Source organism: Megascapheus bottae, chromosome 1 (assembly GCF_031878675.1).
Source record: "Megascapheus bottae isolate mThoBot1 chromosome 1, mThoBot2.hap1, whole genome shotgun sequence".
Classification (NCBI taxonomy): Eukaryota; Metazoa; Chordata; class Mammalia; order Rodentia; family Geomyidae; genus Megascapheus; species Megascapheus bottae.
Window position 1 is genome coordinate 75122799 of NC_143509.1, and position 16081 is coordinate 75138879.

Sequence of the window (16081 nt, forward strand, 5' to 3'; positions counted from 1 at the left end):
GGAGGGGTGCAGGGGAGAAAAATGGGAGAAAAACATAGGAAGGGGCAACAATGTTCAAGACATAATGTATTCACTACTTTATTACAATAAAATTAAAAAAAAGAAAGTACACTATTGTATTTACTGAAAACCAGAACTAATATATCTGCCTAGAGAGCACATGAAACCCAGATGCCTTTGAAACTCTTCCTGCATAAAAATTTATGCTGAAGACTGGAAAAAATGATTATTTCACAAGATATGCAGAAATCAACACAACAAGAAACATGAAAAAATAGACATGACAGTACCAAAGGAATATGTAAATATCTACTAATCCTAGTTAAACTACAAAGTTACAAAGTACATAAAGAGAAATTAAGGTTCTTAAGGAAAGTTGGTCAAATTTAGAAAAATAAAAGGATATAATTTAATTCAGAAAAGGTTACTTTAATGCAAAAATTTAATGAAGAGAAATAACAGTTATTTGTTTTTGCCATCCCTGGGCTTGCATTCAGGGCCTGAACACTGTTTTTAGGCTTTCCTTTTCTATGTATGTGGTACTGAGGAATTGAACCTGGGTCTTCGTGCGTATTAGGCAAGCACTACCACTAGGTCAAACTCCTTGCCTGAGAAATAAGATTTATAAAGAACCAAATACAGATTTTGTAGTTACATGATTCTTTTCATGACATTCAGAGGGTTTCAGAACATACCAACCCAAACAGAAATAATTAAGTTTAAATATATGTGTTCTGGAATTTTTGAGTCCTTAGGAAAATGAAAATGAGTAATGGTAGCTTGTAAGATTCATGGCACAAAGTTTAGCAAATAAATATTTATATCACAGTAATTCCAAAGTAGAAAACACAGATAGGAATATGAAAATTATTTAATGAAATAATGACCTAACTCACCTTGGAAGAGATATGGCTATCCAGGCCAATAAAGTGCTAATAAAAAGGAGATTGAATCAAAATTCTTTGCTTTGTTACATGACTTTTTAATTAAGTGGTGAAAGATTTTGGTTTGCTACCATATGGTATAAAGCAATTGTATTTTAAGTTCAGTTTGAGAGTAGTACTGAAATTTATAGTATGACTGATACATTCTTTTTTGTTGTTGTTGTTTTGTGAATCATGGGACTTGGGCAGTGTACTTGAGCTCTTCAGCTCAAGGCTACCTGCCTACTCCTGAGCCACACTCCCTCTAGTGATTAACTGGGGATAAGAGTCTCACAGTCTTTAGTGCCTTTTTCTCTTTTTTTTCTTTCTTTTTCTTTCTTTCTTCCTTTCTTCCTTCCTTCCTTTCTTTCTTTCTTTCTTTCTTTCTTTCTTTCTTTCTTTCTTTCTTTCTTTCTTTCTTCCTTCCTTTCTTTCTTTTTGGTGGGTCATAGGGCTTGAATTCTGGGCCGGGGCACTGTCCCTGAGCTCTTCAGCTCAAGGCTACCACCCTACCCCTTGAGCCACAGCCCAACTTTCCATTTTCTAGTGATTAATTGGGGATAAGAGTCTCACAGTCTTTAGTCCCAGGCTGCCTATGAACCACAATCCTCAGATCTTAGTAGCTAGGATTATAGGAGTGGGGCACCACACCCAGCTGATAAGATACATTCTTAATTAATGAACAAAATACGTTTAAAAGAGTCCAGAGAGGGGAAAAAGCTTGACCATAGCAGTTTGAAGAGAGGCAACAAAAAGAAGAATGAAAGAGAGAATACAATGAAAAGAAGAGAAATATTCAAATGAAAACCAGTGATAAAGGTAAATATTGACAAATGTAAGTAGGTGTTTAAGAGGCAATAGAAGAGTGGACGAGAATATATCTCAGTGGTAAAGTGCAAAGCTGTAGGCAAAAGAGTCATACCACTCAACAGAACTCTTAAAATTTTCTGCAACATTAAAAATGGGATGAGTATGAGGCTTACATTGATGAAATCGCAATTACTGATTTTTTTTTTTTGCCAGTCCTGGGCTTGAGGTCAGGGCCTGAGCACTGTCCTTGGACTTTCTCAAAGGCTAGAGCTCTACCACTTGAGCCTCAGCACCACTTCTGGCTTTTTTCTATGTATGTGGTACCGAGGAATCGAACCTGGGTCTTCATGCATGCTAGGCAAGCACTTTAACCACTAGGCCAAACTCCCGGCCCCTAATTGTTTTTTTATACTATTTATTCTCTCAATATATTACTTGACTATTCTCCATTTTTTGAGTATGTCATACACTGTGACTATAAACCAAGAACTTGAACAAATTTGGTAGATACCAAGGACGGAAAATCTCTTGTCTCACTTTACTATGAAAGGAGGCAGAAATGGATCATTCGTCTTTCAGAAAAGCTCATATGAATGAAAGATTTTGAGACTTCCATTAACCTATGGAAAAGAATTCATTGTCTAGTAATTGGCTAGTAATTCATTCACCTGTTAACTGCAGACATACACAGAACACTTAACAACCTTGGTTGAAAATGTCATAGTGAATTTAACAATCTCCACTAGAGACCTTATTAGAAGTTTGATGCAGACTGGGAATTGAGAAACTTCTCTACTTGTAAATATGTATGTAATTTGAATGCAATGCTCAGTAGAACTTATTAGGAAATCCATGGGGAGTTTTCTCACATTGATTTTTGAAAACAGTGTTTACACAATAATCACAAGACCTAAGTGGCAACTTTGGCATGAACATGAGATTTCTTCTCTGTCCTGGCACTAAACCAATTCGATTGGTTTACACCCTCTTTTTCTATTATGCTGAGGATGATTCATTAAAGTAAGACAGTTCTGGCAATGGTCCTCACTGAAATTTTTGTATTCATTTATTGTATGTATTTTGATTCCTTAGCACTCAGCTACCTGCATACTCTATCCTTTACCTTCCTAGGATCTCAAGTCATGGGTTCGGCAAAGGAACACACTCAATATTCTAGTTTATGTAAAAAAACCACAAAGATACATATTTTATTGATAGAAACCCGCATCATAAATTCATTAGTACCTACATTTACTTATCTTCATAGGATCTATGAATGTCATCATCTTCATGCAGGCATGCGGATATACTCACGTCCAAACTAACCCACAATCCTTAGTATCTTTGTTCTGGCAGTGAAATGAGCTGAGGTATAGTGGATTTTCTTTTTTGTTATTGGTCATAGGGCTTGACCTTGGCCTGGGAGCCATCTCTGAGCTCTTCATCTGAAGGCTACAGCCCTACCCTTGAGCCAAGCTCCAATTCCTGTTTTCTAGAGGTTAATTGGGGATAACAGTCTCAGGTCCTTTTGTGCCTTTGTCATCAACCACAAGATTGTATTCTATCATAAAGTCTAGATGAATTTTGCAATCGTATTTTCTGGAGTCTGCCTTTCAGGACCAGGCACAAATCTAAACCAGGGTCAGCTACAGTTCAGAGGTAGGAATAAGTTCAAAGCGAACTCTGAAAAATAAATCATGTTTGAGGACAATATCCACAGAAGAGATAAAGTTCTTGTTTCAAGTCTTGTGGCTTGAACTGAGGGCCTGAACACTGTTCTTGTGTTTTTCTCAAGGTTAGACCTCTTCCACTTGAGCCACAACACCACTTCCACTTTTTCTAAGTATGTGGTACTGAAGAATTGAACTCTGGTGTCTGTGTGCTAGGCAAGCACTGTAGCACTAGGCCAAACTTCCAGCCCCCAAGATGAAGATTTTTGTATAGAATTTATTAACACTGATTTTTACACCATATTTAAAATGACATGTTTAACAAACAAGTGTTCAAGAAGGGAATCTCTATATACAATCACTGGCACTTAGTTTTTAGAACATAATCAAAATTAGGCTAAGGGTTTGTATATCATAGGTACTACTAATTTATGAAATAAAACATTATGTCTACAGAGTCATAGGTTTTTATGTCTATGTAGTTATGTTTATATTTCCAATACCATGTCCATAGCATTGGGTATGCAAGTATTGAGTCCTTGCTGTTGTACTGTTTGGATCTAATAGCCACATATTAAGGATACCATGCACCTTTTGTTCCACAAGACGAAGATTTTTGATGGGTCTTTTTTGATGCAGCCCACTGAATAGTAGAAGAATTTACTGGGTTTTCTTAGGCCATGGCTCATCCAAAGCCAGCTTGCTGATGTTAGATAGAAAATATCTGTGCTAACCATGGGACAGCAAAAGAGATGAGAGATAACATAGTACATTAAGGACAACAATCACTCATTATATGACTTTCGTTTCTATATCCTTTCATTTAGTGTCATACTATATGACCTTATGTATCTAGGTTTTGTTCTATTGTAAATCTCTGCTAGGAGAGCCCAAGGTTTCTACTGATTATAACAAATGAGGGAAACCATTGAGCCTATGTTCCTTCGAGTCTGGCTTACTTCACTTAATACGATTTTTTCTGTCTTTCCATTTCCTTACAATCTCTCATCTCATTTGGTGAATATAATGTAAACCTTCTATTAATTACAATTAAAATATATGAAAAAAATCTGTGCTTTCAATTAATATGCAACTGTGTTTCTAGCACAAAAAATATAATAGAGTGACTTTGCTTAGATGTTCTGTGTGTTGTGTTGCTAAGGGGAGAAGAATCACAGACAACAGCAAAAGCTGTGTTCTACTCCAGCTATCTCTCTTACAAAGCTTACCATATGAGCCTCATGCTTTCCGAGGGGGAGGAAAAAAGATCTGGTCTCAAGGCCATCTGGATCATTACAAATTATAGAACAGGTTAATATACTTATGGCCAGCAATTAAAAATAGACACTGAAACTATGTTATCTCTCATCTCTTTTGCTGTCCTTGTTACAGTATTTTACCTTTCACCTGGTTATCTGATATATTGTATATATGTATATTTGGTTATTTGAAGTCAGATAGGAAAGGGGGAAAACAAGATGAGGGTCGGGGTGGGGGGGAGGGAAATGGGGACCAAGACTTGAAAAAGGGTATCAATATATGTGAAGTAATGCACCTTCTATCTGGTGAATGTAACCTCTCTATTAACTACAATAAAAATATGTGAAAAAATAGACACTGAATATTCAGCAAAAAATGACTTTAGGATGATTAAACTAAGTAAAAGGTAGACACAAGCTGGATACTGGTGGCTCAGGTTTGTAATCCTAGTTACTCAGCATGTTGAGATCTGAGGATCATGGTTGAAAGTGAGCCTAGGCAGTAGAGTTCATATGATGCTTACCTTAACCACCAGAAGACTGGGAGAGGAGTTATGGCTCACAGTAAAAGAGTGCTAGCATTGTGCAAATGAGTTCAGGGGCAATGCCAAAGCCCTGAGTTTCAGCCCATGATTGACCACCCCTGACCAATAAATAAATAAATAAATAAGTGAAAAAGCTAGAAAGATAGTTGTGACACTATGAACAATACATTTCTAACTTTGTAAAAATTTTAGAAAAGAAAGCCTACAGTGAAAGAAATCAGATTAGTGGTTCTGTGAGGCCAGGTTAGGGGACTAGACTGACTGAATGGACACAACTGATAAAGATGTGTGGTGATGAAATTGGTATACAATTTTATTGTGCTAATGGCATAACTACATAGTTTCTGAAATGATTTTAGACCCTCAAAATGGATGCATGTTATCATCTACAAACTACATATAGATAAAGCCATAAAATTATCTCTAGCATTATCCTACAAGCACTTTATTTTCAAAGTTTAATCAGATATACTGAATATAGCCCGAAAAGTTTGCTATGGTTGCCAGTCATTTGAGTGTTGAGAACAGCTTATTACTCTGAAATTTCCAGAATTCTCTGTAACATATCTGTGTACGTTAATAGAATCGAAATTGTACATAAAAAGATTGCAGTTGTACCACAGATTACATTATATCATCAGAGGATGGGCTTTTGACACTATCTCTAAGTGAATGTCCACCCTCAATGTTTCTTATTGAAAAATGGGTTTTGATATTATATTGCTTACTAACTGTGTGAAACAAATCTGATTGGTTTTAAATTGGTTTATATATGCATATGTAAATATAGATCCCAAAAGGTAGTTATTAGCCTGACAAGACAGATTTAATAGAGTAAGTGATGTCTAGATGCATACTTGAAGATGAACATAATTATCAATTAATATACTAACATTAGGACTGATTGTTTCCAGCGTACCATACCCATCCAGAAACACATGCACTAATTTATGCATACGTTACAAAATGTATTCTAAATGTCTCATAACAGTGATTGTTATCTGAGACTAAAGAAAGCAATTATCAGTAAGAAAAGCAAAGCAATGCTAGTGAAGATCTCCTCCCACTCTGTATGCTTTCTGTTTAACTTGCTAGCTGTGTCCTTTGCAGTACAGAAGCTCTGCAGTTTAATGCAGTCTCATTTGTCCAAACTCTTTTTGCTGTGTCTCTGAACATTTATTAATAAAGTTTCAACCTGTGCCAATGTGTCTTGGTGTATTTCCTAATCCTTCCTGTAAAGTTTTGATGGTATCTGCTTTTACCTCAAGGACTTTGATCCATTCGGAATTAATTCTAGTGCAGGGTGACAGATAAGGATCCAGCTTTAGTTTTCTACAGGTGCTTAACCAATTCTGCTAACACCAGTTGTTGAAGAGACTGTCTTTATTCCATGTTATTTTTTGGCACCCTTATCGAAAATTAGGTGTCCATAGGTCTGCGGGTTGATTTCTGAGTCTTCAGTTCTATTCCTTGGTTCTCAGATATGTTCTTGTGCCAGTACCAAGCTGTTTTGGTTATTATAGCTCTGAAATAGAGTCTAAAGTTTGGTATAGAAGTTCCTCCTGAGCTGTTCTTTCTGCTAAGAATTGTTTTTGCATTTGAGGTCTTTTATTATTCCATATGAATTTTTGGATTGCTTCCTCTATTTCATTAAAGAACGACATTGGGATATTGATGGGTGTGGTATTGAATTTGTACATAGCCCTTGACAAGATTGCCATTTTCATGATGATCTTGTTTCTGGATGGTTGGATAAATGCCAAGTAGTGAAATTTCTGAGTCATAGGGGAGCTCTATGTTTAGTCTTTTGAGGAACCATATGCTGCTTTCCATCTATATGTTTTTTGATTAAGAATCAAATGATTCCAGGAAGAGAGTACTGTCATGTCACATTTCAGGGAAGAAGTAGAACCAGTTAAAACCCACCCAACCAAATGTTGTAATTACGTTAATGTACCTTATATAGAACTTGAAGGTAAGTTTAGGAGGGGGAGAAATGGAGGAGAATAATGGAAGAGGTGGCATTGATAAAGATACATTATGTTCATAATCTGACATAATGGAATTGCCACTTCTTTGAATAACCAATATCTCTTCCTCCTAGTACTTACTAAATTTGCTCTATACATCCATATCTTTCTTGCCGATTTTCCAGCTTATTCTAAATTGCAATTCATTTCTACTTCTTAAAATTCAGTTCTTTTCCAATGCATTTTTCATTCCTATGTTGCCAATCTCAGTCACCATGTTGCCTTCAACTTCACTGCACTGGATTCCACAGAAATTAGATCAGATGAAACATGCATAGATATATACATGTATGTATATATGTATATGTATAATATTTGTATATATATGTATAATATACATATATGTATAGTTGTATATAAGGAAGCTCTACCTTCTAATTAGGAGCTCCATGAAAGAACACATTATTTCCTTCCTATCTATGCAAGTTTTTGCTCAATACTTCTTCTATGGACTCTTTTGTGCAATGTCAAATTCAGTGGATGTCCACTCAACATTCTCTAAATTTTGAATTTATTCAAATCTCAGTACCTGTAACCAATATAATCAGTTTCCATAGAAGGCCTGATCAAATGAAGTGCAATTAAATGTTTTTCTAGCATAAAGACTGAAGTGAATTTGTACATTAACATGTGTGGATATTTTAAAAATGGGATTTCAGGGTCTGGGAGTTTAGCCTTGTGATCGAGTGCTTGTCTGACATGTATGAAGACCCAGGTTTGATTTCTCGGTACCTCATACATAAAAAAGCTGCTCAAGTGGCAGACCTCTAGCCTTGAGAAAGCCCAACGAGAGTGTAAGGTTCATGGCTGCCAAAAAATGGGATTTCAACTTGATACAATGACTGAAACCATTTAGACAGACTAGAGGAAAAGAAGCATTTCAGGGTATGCAGTCAGATCTATATAAATAAAGTCAAGACATACAGAAATGATGGGTAAAGTCTCCAGACATGGATTTTAACCTGTGAACAGGAGGAAGTAAGTTCTGGGTGGCATAGACTCAATCCAGAAATCCTTGAAATAGCAATGGAATGAGGGGCTAAAAACTTCTCTCATGTACAAAAATCATAGCTATATAAGGGAAAAGATAGAGATGGGAGAGACAAATTGGGTTATCTGTGCTGATGGCACTGGTAATAGTAATGATGTAAAACCATTATATTTGTACATAATTCCAAGTCCCTAGTTTTATACATTAAATATGTAAAGTCTTTAGTATGCCAATCATACTTCAAAAAATTCTTTTCAGAGGTGTAGGACATGGCCAAGTGGTAGAGTGCTTGCCTAGCATACAAGAAGCCCTGGGTTTGATTTCTCAGTACCACATACACAGAAAAAGCTGGAAGTAGTGCTGTGGCTCAAGTGGAAGAGTGTGCTAGCCTTGAGAAAACCCAAGGACAGTGCCCAGGCTCTGAGTTTAAGCCCAAGTACCGGCAAAGAAAAGTTCTTTTTAGTTATTTTCCGATTATATAAGCGGACCTACAAAGTTAGTGCTATACTTCTTTCAAAGAGTAACTCGACAGAATTTATATCACATTCATTATAGGCATGAATGTAATAACTTATTTATGAATCTGAATTTCCTTTCAGATATACTTACTTTCTGCTTAAAATGGTTGGTGAAGATCTTGCTTTTCTAGCCAGGATTATTTTATGGCTTTCAAGATTGAGAGGTAGGATCGCATGATTTGAAAGAAAAAAAAAAGCAAGATTAATGATCTTCAAATGGACTTCGGTGATAACAATTTAACTTCTCAGAATCTCAAAATATATCTATAATTAATCTTGTTTGGTTTACTGCTGTTTGGGGAATCATGACTGTTAGATTAGAAATCTCTACAGAAATATTTGGATGTCAATGCCAAAGAAATCCCTTTAGAGTCAGTAGAACACTTTAATTTTGGCCTACAGTTATCATAATTATGTCGTGGTTTATAAGTAGAAAACTTTTCCTGTATTTTCAAAATGTACTTTCCAAAGTTTTAATGACAAACTCTTTCTTCTTACTGTATTGGCTAATCAATACTACAAAATGATTGCTCTTTGAATTCAAATCATAAGGATTGATTGATTTCTAATTTATCTGGAAGCACTCAGAGTAATACATACCTCTAAGATATTTTAGTACATTTTATTATTTTCACACTTTAACTCATTTTTAATTTTGTCTCTAAATTGAAGACATTATGGAAAGAAATAAGTGGACAGTAAGTGGACCATTCTGAGTATCAGCAAACATAGAGGTAAGCACACAACGTAACTGTCCTGAGAAAGTAATTCTAGATTTAAAGTCAGATTGACTTCTGTTTTACATGCATGATATTTTGTATTCGCCAAGAGAAAAATGTTTCCATTTATTGGGTTCTGATTTGATATTTTCCAAGCAAAGTAGTACTTGTTAGAAATTATTTCTGTGGATTTACTATTATATCATATTAAAATTATCAAAAGCAGTACCTTTAACATTTCTATAAATGTCTCTATACTATTATAATTCTAAGGAACATTTAAAAATTTCTATAGAGCCCAAAACTCTACTTGTATGCATTAAAAGAAGACTGAGAACTGTGTATTAGAGTTCTACACAGGCAGGAAATTGTGAGACTCTTGTCTCCAATTTACCACCAAAAAGCCCAAACTAGAGCTGTAGCTCATGTAATAGAGTGCTAGCCTCACAATTTTTGGACCGAGTTCAGAATGCAGGACCTGCAAAAAAATGGTTATAAATGTAAGATACAAAGACATCTATATGGAAGCTTATCAGTTGGAGTAAAATGTGTCTGATGATTTAGTAAGTGCCAATTGTCAAAAAAGAAAGAGAAACTTATTTTATTCATTTAACTATCTGGAGATAAAACTAAAGAGAATCTTCTTGTACTATATGAGTGGATAAAAACTCTATTAAGGTCAGTCTAGACAAGAATTAGAAGGAGAAAAATACTAATAAAAATAATTTTTAAAACAATGCCATTTGACTGAGCCCAATGGCTCATGCCAGTAATCCTAACTACTCAGGAGACTACGAGCTGAGGATTGCGGTTCAAAGCCAGTCAGGGCACTAAAGAATGTGAGACTCTTATCTCCAATTAGTCACTAGAAATTGGAAATGGGCCTGTGGCTCAAGGAGTAGGGCAGTAGCCTTGAGCTGAAGAGCTCAGGGACAGAGCCCAGGCCCAGAGTTCAAGTCCCACGACTGACAAAAAGCAAGCAAGCAAGCAAACAAACAAAAACCTATGCCATTTGTTTGTTCTTGATTTTTCCAAAATCACATATTTGAAGTATAATGAAACCGAAGGTATTAGCAGTTTTTGGAATCAAAGTGATTATGTTTGTTATGCCTTAAACACATATTATTTCTAAAGTTGAAATATTGTATTGGTGTGAACTCTTGTTGTAAACTGCTGAAAATTGTTGTAAACTTTACTAAACTATATTACATTTATAATGAATTTGAATGATCTTGAGCTAGAATAAATATAGAAGATTGGACTCTTTTTTAAAAAGCATAATAAAGGACTGAAGTAAGTGGATCAAGCAGTAGTCCAATTGCCTAGTAAATGCAAAGCCATGAGTTTGATTCTCTGTAGTATGGACATCTACTTGGGTGTTTCTATGTACATCTCTCACACTGGGAAGGACAATTGTGTACTCCGAGAATGAATTTGCATAGGGGCCTGGGATAATACTAAAGTCAGAGGCTTCATTCCAAGAATTCTCACATGTAAATTTTGTGTGCAGATCACACATTTTGTGTGTCTTCCCACACATAGATACACAACATACTTCGTCTCACTGATAGAAGTAGTGTGAATTTGTCAGCTTCCAGGAGAGTGCACAGGATAAATTAAAGAACAGAGGTTTTATGTTTTCTGAATAGGGTAATTAACTTCATCCAAATTATAACATTCACTGTTTATATCTCAACAGAGAAATGGGAATGGCTAAGGCAAATCAATCCTTGACAACTGAGTTCATCCTCACTGGATTCTCAGATCGTCCAGAGCTGAAGGTTCTCCTGTTTGTGGTATTCCTTGCCATCTATCTGGTCACCATGGTGGGGAATCTGGGATTGGTGGCATTGATTTACGTGGAGCGCCGTCTTCACACACCTATGTACATCTTCCTGGGAAACCTGGCCCTCATGGATTCTTGCTGCTCCTGTGCCATCACTCCAAAGGTGTTAGAGGACTTTTTTTCTAATGACAGAAATATATCCCTCTATGAATGTATGATCCAGTTTTATTTCCTCTGTCTTGCTGAAACTGCCGACTGCTTTCTCCTGGCAGCAATGGCCTATGACCGCTATGTGGCCATTTGCAGTCCACTGCAGTACCACAGCAGGATGTCCAAGAAACTCTGCATTCAGATGAGTGTAGCCTCCTTCATAACCAGTAACCTGCATGCTATGATTCATGTTGGGTTTCTATTAAGGTTAACTTTCTGTAATTCAAATCAACTCAATCACTTTTTCTGTGATATTCTTCCACTCTTCAGAATCTCCTGTACAGATCCATATATTAATGAACTGATGATATATATTTTTTCAATGCCAATTCAAATATTTACCATCGCCACTGTCTTAATCTCTTACCTCTGCATTCTTTATACTATTTTCAAAATAGCATCAAAGGATGGAAGAGGGAAAGCATTCTCCACATGTGCATCCCACTTTTTTTCTGTCTCAATATTCTATGTTTGTCTTCTCATGTATATAAGACCTTTTGAAGAAGGAGACAAAGATATACCAGTGGCAATATTTTATACTATAGTAATTCCATTATTAAACCCTTTCATTTATAGCTTGAGAAATAAGGAGGTGATAGATGCTCTGAAGAAAACCATGAAAACTTATACTATTCTTAAAACAACTTCTTCCTTTTCAGAAAATTGATTTCACATTATGAAACATGACACATAAATTGTGTTTTTTAAAAAGATATCTGTGTATAATCTCAAAATTATTGTTAGATATCATTATAATCACACATCAATTATAAATCAATAAAATAACACTAGTAATGCTATCCATTTTAATAACAGCCATGGAATTTTCTTTCATGCCTCAATAAATGAACATAATATCAAGTTAAGTATCTTAATGGGTAAATGAGACTTCTTTGGTTAATATCTACAAGATGGAAGAAATATTATCTAATTCTATGTGAAAATGTCAAATGATTTTCTTTCAAAAAGTTAATTCTTTCTTCTAGTCTTCTTAAATATTTAACAACATAGTATTTTCAAGGTGAATAACCTGAGAAAAAATTAATTTTCTATTCAGTAAAAGCAGCTAAATCTAATTTCTATTATTCAGAATACATTCTTAGCTAAATACCATATGAAAAGAGCTATTTTGAAAATAGTAATTATAAAATCATTGGTTTTGACATATTTTTCTAGAATAAGTAAATCATAATTGTAATTTGTCACTTCTAGAAGTTGAGCTAAGAAACTTCAAGTTGTTTTTCACGCTTTCTGCGAAATCATGTCAGTGTTATCTGATCTGATATGGGGACTATTCTTCAGTATGGAGATTATAAACTAATACATAAATTCCTTCCTCTGAATGAGAATTTTCTCAAGAGATTATAATGGTTCCTAGTGAACATTACTTTGTTCATTTTTAACAAAAAAGAGAAAAGAAACACACTTTCTCTAAAAATATAGATACTATAGAATTCCTTGATTATTTATTAAAGTACATACATATATTTATATGGTCTTATATTTTTACTTTTTAAACTTCAAAATATAATATAATGACCTTGAACTCTTTATGCACCAATACTTTTTTCTTTTTTTCTTTTTTCATATATTTTTATTGTAATTAATAGAAGGGTTACATTATATTCACCAGATAGAAGGTGCATTACTTCACAAATATTGTTACACTTTCTCATGTCTTGGTCCCCATTTCCCTCCCCCCACCCCTGCCTCTCATCTTGTTTTCCACCCTTCCCTATCCGATTTCAAATAACCAAATACCCATATATACAATATATCATATAATAAGGTGAACTACTGTAACAATATGAGATAACTAAGAGACAGCAAAAGAGATGACAGATAACATAGTACATTAAGGACAACAATCACTCATTATATGGCTTTTGTTTCTATATCCTGGAGGTCCTTTCATTTAGCGTCATACTATCTGGCCTTATGTATCTAGGTTTTGTTCTATTGTGAATCTCTGCTAGGAGACCCCAAGGTTTCTACTGATTATGACAAATGAGGGAAACCACTGAGCCTATGTTCCTTTGAGTCTGGCTTACTTCACTTAATATGATTTTTTCTAAGTCTTTCCATTTCCTTTCAAATGGGGAGATGTCGTTCTTTCTGACAGCAGCATAGAATTCCATTGTGTATAAATACCACTATGTATAAATATTTAGTTATATTATCTGTGTATGTGTGTGTGATGTTTGTGCATGCATGTATGTGCGTGTGCAGTACCAAAGCTTAAACTCCTTTCCTTGCTTTTTTTTTTCTTTGTATTCCACTACTTGCACTACTACTCTAGCCAGGCCTACCTAGCCTTTTCGTCGTTATTTTGGAAATGGAGTCTCACAAACTTTTCTTTCTGAGATGGCTGAATTTTAAACCTTGAGTCTCCACCTCCTGAGCAGCAAGGATTACAGTCGTGAACTATCAAAGCGCAGGTCATTTATGCTTTCTATAGAATAAAATTATAGTAAATAGTATCTTTATCTAACTAGCTTAAGTGTGGTTGGTGAGATTTTTGCCACAGGTTTATCTTATACATGTTTACTGATCTCCGTTGTTTCTTCGAATCTATATTTTATCAACTATAGGACTAGCTTTTCCTTTTTATATAGCCTGAAATTTCTGTAATACATGAGCCAACATTTACATTGACCTCTGAATGATATTTCATTTGACATTTATCCAATGTATATATACTGTTTAGTTATATTATACCATTAACTTGGATTTTGAAATTTTTCATCTTGAAATTTTGATGACTTTAACATCTGCCTAGTTATTTTCTTTGTTTATTACTATGTGCTCCATTTCTCTTATCTGCATTTCTAAACTAATGCTTGCACTTATGATGCTAGTTTTAAATCGTATGGTTTAAGTAATGTTGACAACCACTAACTGTAAAAGATAATCAAGAGGTTTACTCACTCTTTCTCCTATTCACCTTTTGTTTTGATTTTTGTTAGCTTCACTATTACTAATGGGGTTGGATTTACAGTTGAGATAGAAAGATAGTATGATTAAATGATTACTTTACTCAGGTTTCCCTAATGTGAATACCTTCCAGAATACAGCATATTTAGTGAAGATGTCAACAGCAGGACTATCCTAAACTATAAATTTCAGAAGTTTTTCAGTTTCTTACAAGTCTCCACAATCCAACTCAGGACCCAACACAATTTACTTGTGTTCTCTGTTTCTTCAGATCTATGAACAGTTTCTTGGCCTAATATTTCCACTTCAAAAGAGATCTGGTATATATAAATATATATGTATATATTCCTTATATTTCTTATGTGCTTCAGTTCTGAATTGTTTTTTATTTGCTTATATTTATATTTGCCTTAAGGAACTTGAGGGAAAGCATGACAGAACTGAAGTGGTTTCATTTTGTCCTATCAATCATTATTTGATATCAACATGAATTGTTGTTGCTGAGGTTACCTTAAGCCATTTATTCAAAGTCAGGTCTGCAATGTTTCTGTAGTATAAAGTTAACATTTTTGCCCTTAATGTATGTCTAAAAGTCACCAAATCCAGAAAACAATCCATGCTCTAAAATCTTTCCTCATGCTTCCTGGTCACTTTTACCCGAGGTTTTTTTTCTCCATGTCTAGGTAATATTTCTATTCCTTTATCCTAGTTAACAATCATTATGTCTTTGGTTCTGACTAGATTATCAAAAGCCATTTCTAAATCAAGAACTTCTTCTCTTTCTTGTGCCATTTTGTGTGATCTGCATATAGTTTAGCAGTCAAGGAATTGCATTTGTTTTGAGGATGTAAATATATTTTATGCACTGAGTTGTAAAGAACTACCAACTGCTTCCTTAGTCACTTAATACACAGCAACACAACTCAGAAACATACAATTCGTATCTACAAGGAAAAATAAGGAAACTACCAGCCTCATCGTTAAGAGGAAAGATGTAGTAATATTTGAAATAAAAAAAAATTAGGAAGGCTGGGAGTTTGGTCTAGTGGTAGAGTGCTTGAAGACCTGGGTTCGATTCCTCAGTACCACATACATAGGAAAAAAAAGCCAGAAGTGGTGCTGAGGCTCAAGTGGGTATGGCTTTAGCCTTGAGAAAGTCCAAGGACAGTGCTCATGCCCTGAGCTCAAGCCCACGACTGGTAAAAAAAAAAAATTAAAAAAAATTAGGAAATACTGGAGAAAAAAGGACCCACAGCCAGAAACAGTTTTCTACCTGTTTTATATTTTGAGCAAAATATCATAATCAGACTCAGAAAAAGATGAACTGAGATTAATTTGTGGTACAAACCAGAAATGCCATCTTTGTTTTATTTTAATTATCTTTAAAATTTTTATAACCATTTTTTGTTGTATTTTATTGTCAGAATGATGTATAGAGGGGTTACAGTTACATTCATCAGGTAATGTTTATATTACTTCTTGAAACCTGATACCCCTTCTCATGCTTTTGTACCCTTTTCCCTCCCCTCACCCCCTCCCAATCATCTTTTTTTTCATATATTTTTTGTTGTAATTAATAGAAGGGTTACATGATATTTGCCAGATAGATGGTGCATTAATTCCCATACATTGATACCCTTTCATATGTCTTGGTCCCCATTTCCCTCCCCCCCACCCCTCATCTTG

The 16081-nt window shown here is 34.9% G+C and overlaps 1 protein-coding gene across 1 annotated transcript; it reads left to right on the top strand.

The window, feature by feature from the left end:
* Positions 1-11168: 11168 nt before the first annotated feature.
* Positions 11169-12128, top strand: LOC150069471 (olfactory receptor 5K16-like). Its single transcript, XM_090332789.1, has one exon. The coding sequence runs from the start codon at positions 11169-11171 to the stop codon at positions 12126-12128; it is 960 nt and encodes a 319-aa protein (XP_090188915.1).
* Positions 12129-16081: the final 3953 nt, after the last annotated feature.

Coding starts and splice junctions, on each gene's coding strand:
- LOC150069471 (XM_090332789.1), top strand. CDS start 11,169: ATGGGAATGGCTAAGGCAAATCAATCCTTGACAACTGAGTTCATCCTC.